At 43.4% G+C, this 21,775-nt stretch overlaps 1 protein-coding gene across 1 annotated transcript in view; it reads right to left on the bottom strand.

The window, feature by feature from the left end:
* Positions 1 to 12,797, bottom strand: part of SLC5A1 (solute carrier family 5 member 1) — a 71,339-nt gene extending 58,542 nt beyond the window's left edge. The window contains exons 1-2 of the mRNA NM_001007141.1: positions 12,663 to 12,797; positions 5,657 to 5,728 (exon numbers count right to left, since the gene is read on the bottom strand). Coding sequence (NP_001007142.1) covers positions 5,657 to 5,728; positions 12,663 to 12,797 — 207 coding nt within the window. The remainder of the gene's footprint in view (positions 1 to 5,656; positions 5,729 to 12,662) is intronic.
* Between the last annotated feature and the right edge of the window lie 8,978 nt (positions 12,798 to 21,775).

The following is a 21,775-nucleotide window of genomic DNA, read 5'->3' as shown; positions in this document are numbered from 1 at the left end:
GGTTTAGGATCGAGCCCCTCATCGAGCTCCTTACTGGGAGCCTACTTCTCCCTCTGTCTGTGTCTCTGCCTCTCTCTCTCTATGTCTATCATGAATAAAAGAAATTTTTTAAGTTCTATTAGAACACAGTCATGCCCATCCATTTATATATATTGCCCATGGCTAATTTCATGCTACAATAGCAGAGTTGAATAGTTGTGACTGAGACCATATATCCTACAAAGCCAAAATATTTACTATTTGGCCCATTACAGAGAAAATTTGTCAACCCTTGCCCTAAGTCACTAAGATATACTCCTCTGGGAAACGAACTAGGAGTGGTGGAAAGGGAGGAGGGCGGGGGGTTGGGGAGAATGGGTGATGGGCACTGAGGGGGGCACTTGACGGGATGAGCACTGGGTGTTATTCTGTATGTTGGTAAATTGAACACCAATAAAAAATCAATTTATTTAAAAAAAAAGAAAAAATAATAATAATAAAAGAAGGAAAGGAACTGTGTTTATTGACAGACCCACAGCCATTCAATTTTCAAGATCCTCTTTGGCAATAGACTGAATAGTATGCCCAAACCCATTCTTGTTTCCTCCTCTGTGGTGTGGACTCTTAAAATTTTAGTACTGGAGGAGCCTTTGAGATGCTCAATCTGACTATCCCCCATCACAGAGAAGACTGACTCAGAGAAGTTAATGATTTGCCCAATGTCACAAGGCTGGGACAAGCCAAGTCCTTTGGTTCCTTGTGAGGTTCCCACTCCCTCTGGAATGCTTATCTTTGGATTGAAGGGGTTTGTCAAAGGGTTTATTCAACCCCATTATCCCACCACTCTCTTGGAGCTGACTCTGGTAAATGTAACCAAATCCTCTTCCAAAACAAGAATTCACCACTGGGCTGTGTATCTGTGGCCCAGCCTCTCTGAATAATTTCTGCTACCACTAGACAAGGAGTAGGGAATTTGCCATTGAATGCTCACATTCCTGATTTCCCATCTCTCAGATCCCCAAATAATCATAGCACATAGGCAGCTGTTTGTTAAAGCTGCCAACCATGGAAGGGAATCTTAAGCCATCAAATCATCCCACAGTCACAAAAGTATGGTTTCATACTACTCAGTTGGCTTGGCTTGCTCACGCATGACTCAGGCTTCTGGAGGCTTCCCTGCCTGGCCCCCTGTGTAAGCTGCCTCCTCTTGTAATCCAACCCTAGAGTGTTTGCTCTTCCTCTTCAATTGTCCCTCGCTTCTATTCTCAGGCTGAGGCACAAATGACTTCTCTCTCTCAGCCTTATTAACTTTTAAAGAATGGGGCATTTTTCCAGAGCTCCTAAATCTTCACCTGTTACACGTCATAACTGCTCCTTTCAAAGTCTCCTAGCCTGGAAAGGAGAAAAAAAATGAGTGGGAAATATCATAAAGGGAGATAGAACATGAGAGACTCCTAACTCTGGGAAACGAACTAGGGGTGGTGGAAGGGGAGGTGGGCGGGAGGTGGGGGTGACTGGGTGACGGACACTGAGGGGGGCACTTGATGGGATGAGCACTGGGTGTTATTCTATATGTTGGCAAATGGAACACCAATAAAAAATAAATTTATAAAAATAAAAAAAAATTAAAAAAACAAAGTCTCCTAGCCCCAGGAATGTCCCCAACTGGCCTCCCTGTTCAATCTCCTTTCAGACTTTGCAAGATCCTTTTTCCTTCTACTTTTTTTGTGGGTGACTACAAAAGAGTATTTGCTCACTCCTCCTAAAACACAAAGTGACATGGCTAAAGGCAGATTAAGCAGGCAAAGTGTTAGAGAGTTTCTGACAGAGATGTGAGTTCCGGAAAGACTGTAGTCCTGTGATTTTCTCCTTGGGCCTGCACTTTTGAGAAGTGATATTCCCGTTATGAACTTCCAGGCCTGATAGACAGGATTGAACTGATTTCGTACTTTAATATAAAGAGAAATTTATATGTATATGTTTAATATGTTTAAAATCTTTTTCAATTTTGGAGGGGAAAGTACTTAGATTCATGTCTTCTCATATGCTGTATCTTCCTTTAACTCCTTCTTTCTTTTTTTTTATTTTTTTATTGGAGTTCAATTTGCCAACATATAGCATAACACCCAGTGCTCACCTTTCTTTCAAATGTGTATTGCATTGCAATAGTGCTTTAATATCATTTTAAATTTTAGAATGAAAATGATTATGCTTATTTTTCTTCTACATTAACGGTTTTTAAATTTTACAAATTAGCAGAACCTTGTTCTCAAATAAAATCTTAGCAGATTCTCCTTATATAAAATAAATAAAAGTCAGTTTGCCAGGAAGAAGGGAATGGGCAGGCTTTGAGGTACTTCTGAAGTGAATATATTTTTAAAACACACTATTTTAGAATATAAGCATACTTTATTGAATCTAAGATACCAACTACTGTAAGACATACCATGTAGCACCAAGAAAGAAAAAACATTGCCACTTAAACTATGGTATGCTACTGGTTGTTTGATTATAACAAAGAGCCATTGGAGTGCAGGTGCCCCTTCAGATCAGTACGTTTGCATGTGATGTAATGAGCACCTGGTGTTATATGCAACTGATGAATCACTGAAATTTACCCTTGAAACTAATGATACACTATATGTTAATTAATTAAATTTAAATAAAATTTTAAAATGTAAAAATCATTAATGTAATCTCACAAAGCCTTAGATGGAGACCACTGTTGGAAGAAGAAGTTGAATTTCAGCCCAATCAAGGAAGTAGTGACTTCTGTACAAAAGAAGAATGATGCCATGCTTTTCCATTGTTAGAATAATCCAACACTGAAACATGATTAAGGAAAACAACACCCACAGGAAACCCCACATGAACCTTGAACTCTACATGCTTTGGGTAGGGCTAATTTCTCTTAACAACCAAATCTCAGCCCAGACCCATTCCCAGGTGCTATCAGGAAGAAAGACACCATTGCTAGTTAAGATGTGATGTGTTCCTAGGACTAGACAAAAATGCATATCTCTTAATGATGGTTCTGTCCCACTCACACTACCCTCCACTCTCATTGGCTTCTCCCTGACTCAGAAATTAGAAGCTGAGGTCTTACCTCCAGTAAATCAGCCCTAGAAATATTACATAAAGAGATATGAGAGTTTCCTGTCACAGTGCGGGGAGGGAAGAAAAAAAGGAGGCCTGGATGTAAACTGAGGGCAGATGAGTACTTGGCAGGCTTACTGTAGAGAGCAGTGAAGCATTAGATGGGGTTGGAGGTGTGCTTGCTTTGGCAGCACATATACTAAAATAGATGGGGGGGTGCACTGCTTTCAAAATAACTAAAGTAAACTTCTGATTCAGTTCTCTAATTCAGTAAATCTGAAGACCACTAAGATTTCATCTACCTCAGCTCTGAAATCTGTACAGCATACTGTTCAATAAAACTTTCTACAAAAATGGAAACGTTCTGGATCTGTACCATCTGATATGGCAGACACTATCCACATGTAGCTATTAAGCACTTGGAATATGACTATTATGACTGAGGAAAGAAATTCTTTATTTTATTTAATTAATTTCAATTTAAATAGCCCACATGACTAGTGGCTACCATACTGGACAGCGCAGTTCTAGAGGGACTACCCTAGCCTTGTCTTGAATTTTGTGACCAGAGCTGCCTCTTAAACACCAGCTTTTAGGAAAACATCAAAGTATAAAGCTTGAAAAGATATGTCAAGAGGGAGCACCATAAGGAAGCCATGATATAAATCAGCATTGCTCAGTATTCTTGGCCACCTTAGGGATAAGGCAGATATGACTTAAGGGATAACCCAAGCAACTATGAAGATTCTAGTTATTAAAATCCATCCCAAAACAGCTGATCAAAGGCCAACTGCAGGGTGTAGTGTGATTTCCTTGCAACTCCTCTCATGCTCTGCATTTGACAGTGACACTTTTTACTTTCTTCTCTTCCTCTAACCAACTCAGAGTTATCACATTCTTCTAATTGTTTCTATGCTTCATTACCCACCTCTTTCACCCGCCAGTCTTGCTTGTATCTTAAGTCCAGGGATTACACAACTTGGCCAACTTGGTCAACCAGTCATTTTGATGAGATGGTCATTGGACTGAACTGATGAGCCAGCAGAGCCCTAAGCTGATAAGATGGAAGGTGCTTCCCAGTTTCTCTTCCACACATGCATGTGTCCTTTGACTGAGATAATTCTGTCCATGTATGAGTATCGAGAAAAATACCTCTCAAGAAAATGAGTGGGCAGCTATTAGAAATGACAAATACCCACCATTTGCTTCAACGTGGATGGAACTGGAGGGTATTATGCTGAGTGAAGTAAGTCAGTCGGAGAAGGACAAACATTCATTTGGGGAATATAACATAATAGTGAAAGGGAATATAAGGGAAGGGAGAAGAAATGTGTGGGAAATATCAGAAAGGGAGACAGAACGTAAAGACTGCTAACTCTGGGAAACGAACTAGGGGTGGTAGAAGGGGAGGAGGGCGGGGGGTGGGAGTGAATGGGTGACGGCACTGGGGGTTATTCTATATGTTAGTAAATTGAACACCAATAAAAAATAAATTAAAAAAATAAAATAAAATAAAAAACAAAACAAAAAAAAGAAAATGAGTGGGAAGTATCAGAGAGGGAAACAGAACATTAGAGACTCCTAACTCTGGGAAACAAACAAGGGGTGGTGGAAAGGGAGGTGGGCGGGGGGTGGGGGTGACTGGGTGACAGGCACTGAGGGGGCACTTGATGGGATGAGCACTGGGTCTTATGCTATATGTTGGCAAATTGAACTCCAATAAAAAAAAAAAAAAAGAACGAAGCTGGTTGAAAAAAGTACCTCTCAAATACACAAAATCCTCCAAGAGATGAAGGAAACTGTAGGAACAGTAGGGGGCTCCTCCTCCATCTGTTCTTTGAATACTTATTGAGGTTCCCTTGTGTATTAGGCATTGCATTAGGCTCCCAAGGTAAGACAGTCTCTCTACCATGGGACTTAAAGTAACTAAAAGGTAGTAAAAGAACTACTCTTTATTGTGTTTCCACCCCATACGGGGTATCCATTTCTCATAACGCTCCTGGGTATATATCACCATCCCTATTTTATACATACAAAAATGGAAGCTCAGATTTGCCCAAGATCACTTCAGTTTGTGTGCTCTTGTTGCTTCTCCACACTGTCCACCTGGTGCAGTCTCTTCTCTATGCATACTGCAAAGATTCCAAGCACTATTTATGTAGAGGATATTCCCTTGCCATAAAGGATTAAGGGTAACCAAGAGACCTGGTAAGCAGAAGGCCCATTACTGGAGATTTAAGGCAGGAAGGAAGAATCACTGCCACCAAAAGCCAAGAATAAAAGGGCCTCCTACAATATGGGGACTATTGTAGTTAAGCAAGTAGTTTTCCATGGACGTCCGGGTGGCTCAGCGGTTGAGTGTCTGCCTTTGGCTCAGGGCATGGTCCCAGAGTCCCAGGATTGAATCCCACATCGGGCTTCCTGCATGTAGCCTGCTTCTCCCTCTATCTGTGTTTCTGCCTCTGTGTGTTGTGTATGTGTGTGTGTGTGTGTGTGTGTGCATGTGTCTGTGTGTGTGTGTCATTAATAAATAAATAAAAGCTTTAAAAAAAATGCAAGTAGTTTTTCAGAGAAAACTTACCGGCCACCACACCATACTCCGTCCTGCCAAGAAGAAGCCTCCAACAGTCCCACGATTAGTGGAAAACATAGCCTGAGGAGGAAAGGCCAAAAATTTAATGATAAATTAGAACAGAGCAACTTTGCCAGCCAAACAGACACACCTCTCCCACTCCCATATACTTGCACTTTCTTTTACCCACTTCACTTCCTGAAACACCCACATTCCTCATCCCTTAGCGCTCCTCTATACTTAGATGAAGGATGCAAGGACCTACATTTGACACATAAGAAGACTAGAGCTCAGAAGATTTAAACACCTTGCCCTGATGCTAGCTCTGCAATGAGTTCACAGTATAGTTTCAAGCAAGTCACTCCACCTGGACCAGTTTGTTTGTTAAATAAGGGGAATTGGAACTTTTTGTGCCTTTTTTACAAGCATACAAGGTGCCTAATGAAATATCATTCTTTTTAAAATCACTATACAATATATATACAATGGAATATTACTCAGCCATTAGAAACGACAAATACCCACCATTTGCTTCAATGTGGATGGAACTGGAGGGTATTGTGTTGAGTGAAGTAAGTCAATCAGAGAAGGACAAACATTGTATGGTTTCATTCATACAGGGAATATGAAAAATAGTGAAAGGGATTAAAGGGGAAAGGAGAGAAAATAAGTGGAAAGTATCAGAGAGGGTGACAGGACATGAGAGACTCCTAACTCTGGGAAATGAACAAGGGGTAGTGGAAGGGGAGGTGGGTGGGGGGACAGGGTGACTGGGTGACGGGCACTGAGGAGGGCACTTGACGGGATGAGCACTGGGTATTATACTATATGTTGCCAAATCAAACTCCAATAAAAAAATGCAAAAAAACTGGAAACACCAAACAAAATGCAAAAGCAAAAAAATAAAAATAAAATCACTATACAACACGTGAATTATATCTAATTAACAAAAAAAGAAAGAAAGAAAAATGCTATAGGACTGTATGGTGTTCTTACTGAATACATTAAAGATGGAACAATCAAACTCAATTCAAAACTTTCCTCTCTAGGATGTAGATAAGAGCTTGCTGGAAACATTACTTTTCAACATATTGTGAGTACTGCGAAATTATTATTACGAGTACAGAGGAAAGAGGGGATTCCTTCTGACTGGGGGTGTCAGGGAAGGTTTCACAGAAGGAGCAGCACTTCAGCAAGTCTTGAAGATAGAATGGGATTTATTAGAGGGAAGAAGAAGGAAAGGACGTTTCAGAATGTGGGAACAGCATGAGGGATAACCCAGAGGTAGAATGGCAGTAGTGTGGGGAGGAAGGGAACAGTAAACAGTATTATCTGGTGAACCTGGCTGAGGCATATGGATGAGGAGAGTGGTGAATAGTGAAGGCAGACAGCAGACCCTCACATGCCAGGTTAAAAAGTATAGGCTTTATTCCATAGGCAGTGGGGAGCCACTGAAGGCTTATGAAGAGAAGAATGATATGCATCTTTAATAAATGACCACAGCCCCTGTCACAGCACATTTGGAATGTTGCCTCTCAACCTTCAGCTTATTCCTGTCCAGCACAGGCCCAGGCCCCATCCTCCAGCTCAAAACTGGGACAGTGACTCTGCCCATGGCTTCTTTCCCCCTCCCTTTCTCTATGTCAATGGCTTTCCCTTAGCTGATCATTTGCTAATCTCCCTGAAAATGCTAATGGCTGATAATGACTTAGCCCTATTAAAGGTGTTTGCATTTTCACATGTGACCCCTGAGGCTGAAGACCATCACTGATCCAAAGGAATTAACCTCAGATGATGACATTTCAGACACTTAGAAACTCATCATTTATTCAGCAAACATGCCTACTACAGGTAGCATGTTACTGAGTGCTCAGATGGACTGGACTCAGTCCATTAGGAAACAAGGTCATTCGTACATCCAACAATCAATATAGATTGTTAAGCTCCCCTGTGTGCCAGGCAGTGCCAGGAAGAGCATGGCTCAGATCTTTCTGGACTCCTGGCAGGTCTCCTTCCCATAGGACATGCTTTTAGAGCTTCTGTAGTGGTTTTTCTGAGAATAGCAAGAGGACTAACAGACCCAAAGAGCAGAGAAGGTAGCTAGGGGCTGAAAAGAAATGTGTCTCAAGGATTCGGGCTCTAGCAGTTTGCCAGGGAAGGCCATTCTGAAAGTCATTCTGAAGTCAAAGCAGGTTGATATGTCCCAGGTAGTACTGGAGGGACACAAAAAGTGGGTTTGGAGCCCAGACATAACATTTGCAAGTTGGTGTCAGTAATGAAGAGCTTAGAGGAAGAACGTGATAGTAAAGACTAGAGTTGGGAACTGGATAATTCAAGAAAGATATTGGGGATGGGTATAAGGCAAGGAGAGGTATATCTACACCAAGGCTTTTCTTCTCTAGAAAGTTCATCCCCTCATCTCCACAAGATGACTCTGCATACCCATCCTTCAAGGGCCCTCAAATGCAACCTTCCCCGTGAAACTTTACCTGACACTCCTCCACAGAAACCTCCTCCTCTACTATGGCTTCCTCCCCTGCCCAAACAAAAAGAATCTCTCTCTCCTGTGAACATCTAGAGAACTGCCACCATACCTCATTCATAGCCCTTACACTATTTTACTTTGTGTTGCCATATAACAATTTTTCCAGCTCTATTGGGGTATATTGACAAATAAAAATTGTTTATATTTAAGGGATATAATGTAATATTTTGAAATATATATTCATTGCCAGGGACTAAGACAATGGAGGAAATGGAGAGATGTTGACCAAAAGGTAAAAGGTAGGGGCACTTGGGTGACTCTGTTGGTTAAGCCTTTAACACTTGGTTTTGACTCAGGTTATGATCTCAGGGCTGTGAGATGAAGCCCCAAGTCATGCTCCACACTAAGTGGGGAGTCTGCTCAAGATTCTCTCTCTCTCCCTCTCCCTTTGCCCCTCCTCACTCCCTGTGTGCTTGCGCTCGCTCTATCTCTCTCAAAATAAATAAAAATTTTTTACAAAGGTGAAAGTTAAAATTATAAGACGAATAAATTCTGGAGATCCAACTTACATCATGGCAATTATAGTTCATAATACTCTATTGTGCATAGTTAAGTTTACTGGAGAGTACGTGTTCTCACCTAAGTGTTCTCACCACACACACACAAAAGAATTGTAACCATGTAAAGTGATTGATTGTTAATTAGCTTGATTGTGGTAATTATTTTACAAAATCTTAATCCCCCTAATACTTAGTATAATTCCATTTGCATGGTGCGCATTCAATAAAATGTTAGATAAAGGGGTTTCTCAGTGTGTTCTGTCTCCACTCTTCCCCCATATCCCACCCTGACCACTCCTAGAAATGAGCAACACCTCTCCAGGCAAGTATTTTTCAGACTGCCAGCAACATTCAGTAGGTGCTTCCCAGAGCAGCATTTTAGCTCAGGTACCCTATCTCCTTCTTCCCTGCTGTTCATTCCCTACAATGGAAAGACACTGTCTCCATGAGCAAGGGATGCTCAAAGGAAAGCTCTAAGGTTACTGACACCACTTTGTAGAGTATGGCATTAAATTTGCCTGTCCACCCTGCAGCCAGAAAAGAATTATTTAACAACTGCAAGCTGCAGAGCAAAAGAAGCACAATTACTGACCCATATTTTTTTCTTAAAAGAATAAAAGTATCATTGAATCAGAGGAAGGAACTTCAGACCTTTGCTTATACTTAAGAAACTGGGAGTGTTGGGCCAGAAGTAGAGAAGACTCAGGTGTGGCCTATCATCTTCTGATAGGTAAAGTGAGACAGTGTGGTCTGCATAAGGCACAACTAGATACAATGGAGAAGCTCCAGAATGTCAGATCTGGGGTCAGTACCAGGAAGATTTTCCTCACTGTCAGAGCTATGCAGAGATGGAAATGGTACCACTGGGGAGAGTCTTGGGGAAATATTCGAGTGAAGTGTGGACAACTGGTCAAGATAATTTTGTCAAGTGATTTAAGAAGAGATTCAGGAATAGGATGAAGAGGGATGAACTTGATAAACTTTAGGTCTTCACTTTATGAAAGTATGTGAGGAAAGAAGGAATTCAGCACCACCAGGACACTGTCTCAGCAATGCAAGTGGTGGTAAGGACCATAGAGACAGTATTGCCATAAATGATAGTTTTTTAGGGAGGCGGAAGGTAAGACAGTAGAAAGAGCCTGCCTTTGGTATTGTAAAACCTGGGTTCTAATCCCAGCTTTAGCGCAGAGTCATCTGACTTCTTGTCACCCTCTGATCCTCCCCTGTAAAATTGAAAGGTTGGGTTTCCCCAGGGGCAATTGCTACTCAGGCATTAAATGATGCTATTAGTGCAAATGATTACATAAAGCAGGGGTCAGTAAATTTTTTCTGTTAAAAAAAAAAAGATCCAGATAGTACATTATATAGGGTTTGTGAGATACAATAGGATCCTTTTTTATTTTTTATAACCCCTTAAAAGTATAAAAAACATTTGTAACTTGTGAGCCATATGAAAACAGGCTATGGGCCAGATTTGGCTCATGAGTTGTAGTTTAACAAGCCCTAGCATAAGGGGGTTCAGGATAGCTTAAATGAATCTTCCAGAAATAATAAAGTCAGAGATTCAGCCTAAATACAAAATCCCCCGAGAAACAGGTGGTGAAAGAAAAATGGAAATATACAGTGAAGAAGTGATAAGTTCAAATCCAAATATGATTGGATGAGGCAGCACTGGAAGAGGGTAAAACAGAACAAAATAATGTTGGAAGAGATGGGGATGGTGACAGAGGGACATTAACTGTGGGTGCCTTCTAAGATAAGGAAACACAATAGGCCAGGATAGCTCTGTCTGTGCAGCCCAGAGAACATGCAGGAGTTAAGATGCCTATCTCCAAAGCAAGGCACTTTTGATACTTCAGTAGAAAAAAGAGGAATGTAAACTGGAAGAAATCCAGCACGTTAAATGATCAGGATCCGGAGGCACTGGACTAATGGTGAAGAGTAAATGTAGACAAATATTAGCAGGCTCATTAAGTAGCATTTAACAAGACAAGTGATACTGATTCACAAATATTTGAAAAGTGTAAACACCATAATCAGCAGGACTAGCAGAGGCTAAAATAAGATTGGTTAGGGGAAAAGAGATTATCAGTGATTGTCTGGGAAACAGGCAGTATGGCACAGCTAGCAAATGATGGATTCACATCTTGGCTACAGCACTTATAAGCTGGGCAGGGATGAGGGGAGGAAGGTAGGTAAGGTGGTAAAGCCCCTGGTACTATGGAAAACCAAGAGTCAAAAGACCTGAGTTCCAGGAATAACTCCATGTATTGCAACCTTAGGCAAATCCCAACCACATAAGGCTTTAGATTTTTTCTTGTAAAATGGGGGTTAGCATTCCTGCCCTCATCTTGAGGCTTTTTGTGAAGATATCCTACCCAGGTGATCATTTTTGCCCATTTTATATAAAAGGACAGAAAAAATTCAGGGCCTGGCTCATACCTTGGAGGGCAAATGATAACAATATTTAAAAAGACTCCCAGACTCATTAAGCATTTTCAAGTTCATCTCTACAGATCCTCACAACAACATTGGAACGGTCTTAAGAATAGGTAAGATTGTACTTATTTATACTTGAGTAAACTGAGGCTGAGGTGGTTACCCAAGGTCGTATAGCTAGAATCATGTCAAAATCAATAATAAACTTGAGAATCCTGGCTCCTAGTTGGACTCTTCTGGGAAGGTGAGACTACTGGGGAAGAGTCAGTCACACCTACCCCTTGTGACACTTGGAGAAGATTTTAGTCACATCTGGTTTCTATAACTACTTTAAAAACAAACCAAAAAAATACTTCCTTTTATTCCTAAAAACAAAACAAAACTCTGTGATCATGGAAGGGTTAATGTCCACCTCTTCCCCTCTAAATCAAGAGTTCGACTACCAGCTGGCATCACAGCCTCCTGGCCCAACACTCACCCAACCAAAGCCTTTGAGAGTGTCTGGAAAATGTGCACTTTTGGATTGTTTTTTTTTTTTTTTAGGATTTATTTATTTATGAGAGAGAGAGAGAGCATGCACACAAGTGTGGTGAGGGGCAGAGAGAGACTTCTCAAGCAGACTCCCGGCTGAGTGCAGAGCCAGAGCCCAAAGAGCTCAATCCCATCACCCAGGAGAACATGATGTGAGCTGAAACCAAGAGTCAGTGGCTCAACTGACTGAGCCACCCAGGTACCCCCAGAATATGTGCACATTCAAAACACCTCATCTTCTACTTGCTGGGTGTGCCAGAGTCTGTCATAGTGAAATTTCTAAGTTCCAATTTCTAAGACTGCTAAGAACAAGTTTCTCTGGTTTGGTGTGTCCCTAGTCCCCAAGGGGAGCCACAAGCACTTCCCTCTTCCCAGCACCAGGCCATCCTCCAGCCTTCCTCCTCCTCCACCCAGCTTTGCCAACTCTCACTCATTCCAGCCTCCTGGGCTTGCCCGTCAGCCTTTCCTTTCCGAGGAGGACACCGGCAGCGCTTGTCCATTTTGGGCTGCCCCACAGTCCCTGCAGCTGCCAGAGGCTTCTGCCCTTCCTGCTCTAAATTGTTTCTTTTCCATCCAAAACTCTGTGACTAAGAAGAGTCAGGACAGTCCTAGCTCCTTGGGACTTACCTCCCAAGCCCAGGGATCTTTCCTGCAACCCCAAAGTCCCTCTCCTGCCCCTCACACTGGCGCCCAGCCTCTCAATTCCCCCCTCATCCTCCTCTGCTCGCAGGCCAGGGGTGTCCTCCCTGGACCTTCCTGGCCAGCTCCCCTGGACACCCCTCTTGCTTCTGCTCGGTCCTTGCTTGCCCCTCTCACCTCACACTGTGCCCCCCTGAACTCCTCTCAAGCGCTTCCAAGTTATTTTCAACCCACTCCACTGACTCTTAAGCCCCTGGTTCCCTCCTCAAGGCTCCCCAGGGCTGTCGCTCCTCTGTGCCCCCGCCCCCGTTCCCCCTGGTGGCCCTGCCCCCTCAGCCCACGTCTCAGGGCCCTCACATACCCACAGCCCCACAGCCATCACCACCACAAAGTAGATGACGATGACAGAGATGTCGGCGGCATTGCGGATGCGCTCGTGGGGCGCGAGGGGTGAGGCAGTGGCGTTGGTCATGGGGCTCCAGGTGGTACTGTCCATGGCGGCTGCGGCGGCGATGTTCCCCTCCCTGCCAGGCCCCTTGCTCCTTATAGGGCCTCCGGGTTAATGATCAGCCCCGGGGAGGCGGGGAGAGGGCACCCGGGGCTCCGCGCTTCACCGTCGGGGAGCAGCCTTGGGCGCAAACCGCACCGAAGGAGGAGCAGACGGAGCTGTTGGCAGAAGGGTGGCAGGCCGGCAGGTAAGGGCTGTTCAGAGAGTGGGGAGGGGCCGGCCAAGGGGTGGTGCCCGTCTGGCACAAAGGCCCGCTGTGCTCCTGCAGCGGGCACCTGGCAGGGCAGCCTCACCTGCTCTGCCGGGGGCAGAAAGGGCGTGGCCTCACTGAGGAACCAGGCTGCCTGGGGCCAGGGGCTTAGAGGCTTCAGGTCGCCTGCCACCTGCCATCGGACCAGTCCTGAGCCCTCTGCGGACAGGCTTCTCCATGTGTAAAATGGGTGTAGGACTGTTCCCAGGAATCAGCCAAGTTCTCGGTGTCCATGGAGAAAATTCTGGGGAGGACCAGTTGTTGGATATTGCTGGAAAGAAATTCAGATCAATTGCAGTCTCTTGGCCATAGGGACAGCCACCCACATACCCATCTTTCTGACTCCCCTGCAGCCCTCAGAGGCACTGCAACCCCCATTGTGAGGAGGAAGAGAGATTGGGAGAAGGGATCCCACTGAGAGCTATTTCCTTGCCCTGTGTCTGTCACCCAATAATGTGATTTGGGGCCTTTCTGAGGCAGGTAGGAAGGAAGATACTAGAGAATCCCTTCCATGGAGCTCATCAAACACTGACCCTTCCTGGGGACTCAGCCTGCCCATCTGGAAACACATGTCTAAGCCAAAAGTCAGGGCTCAACACAGAGATGGCTGAGAGAGGAAGCACGAGTCACTCAAGGTCACATAGTGAGCCAGTGACAGAGCTAGTCCTATAGCCTAGGCCAGGGCAGGCCTAGTTCAGAGGAGGGTTGGGGAAGCTTGCAGGCGCTGGCACTGGAGGCCACAAAGCAGCCACTTTGGAGATGGGAACCTTGCTGGGGTGATAAGGTATAGGGAGGGGGAAAGACCACATAAACCCTGCCAGGATCCTGTTCTGTTTCAGGCGCTCCCTGCTCACCACCAGACAACCACCCAATGCCCAAATGCCAGCAACTCATTCCTTTATACCCCACTGTCTCTGAAGTCTACTCCCCCTTTCCGTATCAGCATTTGCTCTTCCTACTGAAGCTACAGTCAGAGAATCATTATTTGGGCAGCATCCATGTAGGTCTTCCCCCTTTCCCTCTACCTGTTGCCCAGGACCCATCATAATGCTGGCCATAGGGAATAGGTATTCCTCTTCTGGAGAACCTGGAAGTAGGGGCTCTTCAACATGGATGCCTTCCAAAACTTCAAACTCAGCCATCAGCCACAGCTTCAAGCAACTCACCTTTCATCCATGTCTATCTGTTCCCAAATTCAGCAGAGCATTTTCACCTGGCTCTGACCAAGCAGAACCTCTGCCCTCAGGGAACTTCCAATCTGGTCTGGAAATGAGCTCATCCACAGCAAAAATTCAGTCCTGAACCCCCAGCTTCAGGCAGCCAACTCATGCCAATTCCCAAAAGTGAAGTCTGGCAATGAGAACATCTGAAAATGAGCAAGAGGAAGGATCTAAAGTACTAAAGGACTTCAAACAAGGGAGAGACCAACCTTTGACCTGTCTTAGACAGCAGACCATGGTCAGAGAAGGAAAAGATGGTAGCTTGGAAGAGACCAGAAAATGTATTCGTTCATTCTTTCATTCATTCTTGCAACAAAAGAATAGCTTCTATGTGCCAGGTCATGTGTGCCAACACCAAGGATACAGCTGTGTATCTGTGTACAAGATTCACAGGCTTCTAGTCCTCACAAGGCTTCTAGTCCATCTTTTTTTTTTTTTTTTTTAATTTTTATTTATTTATGATAGTCACACGGAGAGGGAGAGAGAGAGGCAGAGACATAGGCAGAGGGAGAAGCAGGCTCCATGCACCGGGAGCCCAACGTGGGATTCGATCCTGGGTCTCCAGGATCGCGCCCTGGGCCAAAGGCAGGCGCCAAACCGCTGCGCCACCCAGGGATCCCCCTAGTCCATCTTTGATGATGGGGAAATAGACCATCATCAAAAATGAGACAAATACCTATAAACTTAGCATTGTGATATGTGCTTTGAAAGAGACATACTAATATTCCAAATCTGTAGCAAGGATTTTGACCTGGAAATGAGGTAGAGTTGGGGGAAGGCCTGGAAAGGTCTGGTTTGAAAAGGGCCATGAAAAGAGGAGTGAGCCAGGTAAGGTGGAAGGGAGGGATGTACCAGGACAGGACAAGTTCGTGCTAAAAATAAAAAATAAATAGGGAGCCAGAGTGGTTCAGTTGGTTAAGCATCCAACTCTTGATTTCAACTCAGGTCATGATCTCAGGGCTGTGAGATCAAGCTTCACATCGGGCTCCACACTGGCTGTGCAGCTTGCTTAAGATTCTCTCTCTCTCTCCATCTCTCCCCTCTCACTCCCTCTAAATAAATAAATAAATAAATAAATAAATAAATAAGCAAGCAAGCATGTCACGAGCAAGTAACCCCTCTACCATGGGGGTGGGGTGGGGGAGGCAAAGAGATCTCCAGGATGCCTGAGGCCCTTTTACAATTTCTGTTCCTCAGTGGTCTCCTCTAAAAGGACAATTTAACTCAACACAACAGCAGAGATTCCTCAAAAAATTAAAAATAGAACTAACATGTGATCTAGGAATCCCACTTCTGTGTATGTATATCCAAAGGAAATGAAATCAGTATCTCAAAGGGATATCAGCACTCCCTTGTTCATTGAAGCATTCTCCACAATAGACAGTTGGAAAGTTACAGTGTCCATCATCAGATGAATGGATAAAGGAAATGTGATACATATACATACTACATATATGTATATGTGTGTGTAGTGGAATATTATTCAGACATAGAAAAATAAGGAAATCATGCCCTTTGCAAAACACTATGGATGAACAAGAAGGACATTTTGCTAAGTAAAATAAGTCATAAATAAAGACACATACAGTATGATCCCATCTATATTTGTAATCTATAAAAGTCAAACTCATAAAACCGGAAAACAGAGATGAATAAGTTCTGGGATCTAATGTAGAGTATGGTGACTATAGTAAACAATATTGTATTCTTGAAAGTTGCTAAGGGAGTATATTTAAGTGTTCTCACCATAAAAAAACACACACACACAGACACAAGCACACAAAATGGTAACTATAAGAGGTGCTGAATGTGTTAGTTAACTTAATTGTGGTAATCATATCACACTATACATTAATTAAATCATCACATTGTACACCTTTTTAAAAAATCATGCTGTACAACCTAGTTTTTAAAGAAAATAATTATTTCCCCTATGCAGATAATTCCAGGGGAACACAGTAAGATGCACCACCTGCCCCTCACAGCTGGCCAGAGCTGCTGGGCCACCGCTAATTAATAAGGATCCTATTGGCTGCTCTCCTGACCTCACTGGTGCCAGCCCAAATCAAGGTCTGGTTACAAAAAGGAACCTTATTACCTTAGAACCCTGAGAGAAAGATAAAAACTGGCCAAACAGCCAGAGTGTGGGGAAGATGAAGCTGATGAGGAAAGATAGACATAAGAGCAAGATGCAGACCCCATCTGAGTCCACACAGATTCACAAACTCAGGTCAGATAGAGGTCCTAAGCTTGAAAAACCAGGTGCCCACAGATTCACAGCTAAACCTGACTGTTAGGAGAATATTATTCAAATGACTCTGAGGTGACTAAGCTAATATCTACAGATGGCAGGGGAGGAACCCAGGATTTGGAGCGTAATGACTCATCACTGAGTGGGAATTGTTTCCTCTCCTCTGCCTCCCTTCTATACTACTCATCTATCCAGGTCCCATTGGAGTCCTACCTCCTTCTACCAGCCAAGGAGCTCATCCCCAGCAGGCCTCAAACGTGCAGTGTGACCTCTCACTGGCCAAACCGTGCTCCATAGCAAGGAATCCCGTGGTGTGATGGCCAGTTCCTGAATTCTTGTCACTCAGTGAAATAACCAGCGTAGGTGCAGAAGCTATGGGTTTGGAAAGTTACCTGGAGAGGGGAAACCACATAACTGATTTGAATTGCAGCTCAGCCATCAACCAGCAGCAGACCATAGATAGCTCATTTGACATCTGTGATCCTCTGTTTAAACATCTGTATAATGACATAGACAAGGACTGTTTTGTGTATGGATGAGGTCCAAATGAGATGAAGGTGCGAAGTGGCCTCGTTGACAACAAAAAGGCAAAGGTGGGTACTGAGAGGGCTGCTATGATTTTCTCTCTTCTTTCCCTTTCCTTGTTGCAAGCTCATTTGTGGGAAGCAGCCTGTTGATTGGTTATTAGCTTCTTGTGGCTACTATTAAAAAATTACCACAAATATGACAGCTCAAAACAATGGAAATGTATCATCTCAAAGTTCTGGAAGGCAGAAGTCCAAAATTGGTTTCACTGGGGGAAATCCAGGCTTCAGCAGGACTGCATTGCTCCGATTTTAAGGAAGGATACTTCCTTGCCTCTTCCAACCTCTGGTGGCTGCCAGCATTCCTTGGCTTGTGGTCATATCTCTCCAATCTCTGTCTCCATCTTTTCACATACATACACATGTGTATGTGTGTGGGTGTGGCTGTATGTGATAAAATATACATAACAAAAATTTGCCCATCTTAACCCTCTTTAAGTGCACAATTCAGTGGCATTAATATATTCACAATGTTGTGCTACCATCACTACTATCCATACCCCAAGACTTTTTCATCATCCCAAACAGAAATGCTCTACCCATTAAACACCAACTTCTAACCTTTCCCCTGGAAACCTTCATTCATATTTCTGTCTCTATAAATTTCATCATTCTAGGTACCTTTATACAAGAGGATCCATACAATCTACCTCTATCTTCTTTTTTTAAGATTTTATTTATTTATTCATGACAGAGAGAGGGGCAGAGACACCGGCAGAGGGAGAAGCAGGCTCCACGCAAGGAGTCTGATGCGGGACTTGATCCCAGGATCCTGGGATCACACCCTGAGCATGAAGGCAGACGCTCAACCGCTGAGCCACCCAGGCATCCCTCTACCTCTATCTTTACAATGCCTTCTCTTCTTTGTCAAATCTCCTTCTGTCACTAAGGACATTTGTGATAGCGCTTAGGACCCACCAAGATAATCAAGGATCATCTCTCCTCATCTCAAGATCCTTAACTTAATCACATGTGCAAAGACATGCCCCCCTTCTCAATAAGGTAGCACTTACAGGTTCCAACAGTTAGGACCTGGTACCTGTGGATGGCCATTATGACTCTACTGCAATCAGTGATGGTAAAGGAGTCTGAATGTGGAAAGATTTGATGGAGGTAGCAGGATTGGAGCTGCTTTGGGAAGGGTGTAGGAAGGAGGGCACTGTTGAGTCTAAGCCTAGAGAAGTAAAAGCCAAAAAGCTGCCAGGCAAAGATAAGGTGAGGATAAGTGAGAATGGCCAGGAAAAGGAACCAGTGAGTTGAACCCAGGCTGCTTGCCCTTCCTCTTCAGCACCCAAGCTGGTATCTGGCATGAAAGGAGTAAACAGAAGGACAGACACTAAGAAGGACAAAAGGCTCCTGGCCATCCCTCTAAAGCTGAAGTCGACAGGAGTTGACCCCTGGTGTCTCCATCCAATCATCTGAGCTCTGGCTAGGTCACCTTGGACAAACCCCCTATGTTTGTTGAGAATCACCTCTATAGTAGAGATGTTAGTTCAAATGAACTAACAGAGGCTTGCTGAGATCCCACTATGCATATAAGGTTTGGTCTGGGACCAAAATCCTGGCTGCTTGGTGGTGGGCTGTAGCTCTTTCCTCTACATCCTAAATCCCAGACAAGTTTCAGGAAGAAGCTGCAGAAGATTCTACGTAGCCTACCTCAGCCCTGGTCCTTAACCTGGGGCAGCAGGAATAACACATGGCCCAGAATCAGGAAACCTGGGTTCAGGCACTGGTTATTCTGTCAAGGGGTCTTAGACAAGTCACTTCCCTCCACCCCAAGACTGTTTTTGTTTCTATCAAATTGGCAGAATTTGACCAACTGGTCTCTTAAGAAGGTTCCTGGTACCAATTCTATGACTTTATTCAGGGCCTTGATTTTCTCTAAACCTCTGTCTCTCATTTATAAACTGGGAGCAGTAAGCCCTTGATAGTTGCATATCAACCCCACTTCATCCTAAATCTCACCCCTCACCCCATCTGCTGGCCCCAGGGCTGACATTTTCTACTGCTAATTTCTAAAATTGGAAAGGGGGACTATGACCCTCCCTAGACATTCCTCACCGGATGAGCTCAGCAGCTCTAAAACAGTATAGGAAGCATATCTAGTTGAAATTGTACCTCATATGGAAAATATTTCATCATACTGCCAAGCACATATTTCGTGTTCAATAAAATATTAACCTTAATCATCATCTTCACCACCTGTCTCAATTCAAAGTTACAGGGCCCTGAGCTAGGGACCTGCCCTCAAAGAGCAGAAGACAGATATAAAAAGGAAAACCTATACTGTGTTTCAGGACAAGTGGTACAACTTTAAGCTTTACAATGACCCTATTTTTATGGATAAAGCGCTGAAACTCAAAAGTGGTTAAGTAATTTGCTCAAGCAGATAAATGACCAAGCCAGGGCTCAACACCATGTGGGTGTAATACCAAAGCCTATATTTTAGTTACTGGAAAAGAAGGGAAAGTGAAGCCTTAGCACTGATACCAAGCCTACTCCTCAGCTAGCATCCCTCTATTCCTCCACTGCCTCGTCCCTGGATTGACACTTGGACCCAACTACCTGTAAGTGTGAAACATTTCACAGAGTCACTAATTATAACGGATGCAGGTAAAAGTCAGCAGGATTACCAGCACCGTCTTCTGCCAAGCACCCTGGTTTTTTGAAAACCCACAGCCCACAATGAGAGCAGGTGAAGTAGCAAAGTTAACTGTCACTCAAGTCTTAGAGAAGTGGGCTTTCTGACAGCCACACTTCATTGTGACTGTCACCCCATTAGTTCTAACTCCCTCTGTGATATGAGACAGAGAAGCAGCTCCCAGCAGGAGGCCTGCAGGTATTGACTAAAGAACTCATCAAAGCTCTTACCTGTGAACCTTATCCCTACACAGCTAATTGCCACCCATCCATCAACCCATACTGAGGATAGAATTCCAGGAACATAAAAACCAGGCTTAAAAATCCTTGGGCAACAGAAAAACCCACAAAGGTAACAGTGGGAATGGCAAGTCATTCGTATATTCAACAAATATCAGTTGAACATCTGTCTAGGCATCAGGGGTATAAAGTGAACAAGATCAATTTAGTCCCTGTCAAACGAACAAGGAGTGGTGGAAGGGGAGGTGGGCGGGGGTGGAGGTTTCTGGGTGATGGGCACTGAGGGGGACACTTGATGGGATGAGCACTGGGTGTTATGCTACATGTTGGCAAATTGAACTCCAATTAAAAAATATGTAAAAAAGAAATAAAAATAAAAAATCGAAGTGAAAAAAAAATTTAGTCCCTGTCTTTCAGGAGCTTAAAATATATGCATGTGCTTAATGAGCATGGGATTTCCTTTTGAGATGATGACAGTGTTTTTAAACTAGATAGAAGTAACAGTCATGTGCACTTGTGCCACTGAATTATTCACTTTCAAATGATTAATTTCATATTATGTGAATTTCACCTCAATTAAAAAATAAAAACTCATAATCATGCACAAGGCATCAGGCCTGGAGACATTAAAATTTAATTCCCACCTAGATGATTTCTTCCCAAACCATTGACTGGTCCTAAAATTTCATGAGTTTCATTCATTTGTTCAGCTAGTCATTTGACGAGAATGAAAAGGTGAGCCTATCTCACCATCAAAGACTATCCCCTCCCATCTAATGGCTGGCCCTGATAATTCTACATTAAGAAACTTCATTCATTCATTTTTTCAGAGCATCCATTCTACACCAGGTACTGGGGTTACAAACTTGAATAAGACACATTCTCTGCAACAAATGCAAAAGTGCAACTATCTCTTCAAGATACTGATTTCATTTCCTTGGTATATATACCCAGAAGTAGGGTTGCTGAATCATATAGCAGTTCTATTTCTAATATTTTTATATTTTTAAAAAATTTTTATTTGGGGGTGCCTGGGTGATATAGATGGTTAAGCATCTGACTCCTGGTTTCAGCTCAGGGCTCAGGTTGTGATCCCAGGGTCCTGGGGTTGAACCCCAAGTCAGGCTCCATGCTCAGAGTGAAGTCTCCTTGGGATTCTCTCTCCCCACTGCCTCTGCCCCAGGCCCCACCTGCCTATATGATCTCTCTCTCTCTCTCTCTCTCTCATAAATAAATAAATCTTTAAAAAATATTTTTATTTGGATCTACTTTATACACAGTTTCAGGTATACAACAAAAGTGATTCAACTTCTCTATATATTATGCTATGCTCACCACAACGTAGCTACCGTCTATCACCATACAACACTTTTACAATATCACTGATTATACTCTCTATGCTGTGCCCTTTATTCCTATAACTTATTCATCCCAAAACTTGAAACTTGTATTTCTCACTCTCCTTCACCCATTTTGCCTATCCTTCCACCCTCCTTCCCCCTGGCAACCATCAGTTTGTTCTCTGGATTTATAGGTCTGATTCTGCTTTTTTGTTTGCCTGTTTATTCATTTGTCTTGTTTTTTAGGTATAGAAGTGACCCAAATATCCAGCAATAGACAAATAGATAAGGAATATATGATACAACATACACACACACACACACACACACACACACACACACACACTGGCATATTACACAGCCATAAAAAAGGATGAGATCTTGCCATTTGCAACAACATGAATGGACCTAGAGAGTATTATGTGAAATGAAATAAGTCAA

Source organism: Canis lupus, chromosome 26, assembly GCF_011100685.1.
Source record: "Canis lupus familiaris isolate Mischka breed German Shepherd chromosome 26, alternate assembly UU_Cfam_GSD_1.0, whole genome shotgun sequence".
In the NCBI taxonomy this organism is placed as follows: Eukaryota; Metazoa; Chordata; class Mammalia; order Carnivora; family Canidae; genus Canis; species Canis lupus.
The sequence above is the reverse complement of the archived record's forward strand: the minus strand, read 5'-3'. Positions and strand labels throughout refer to the sequence as shown.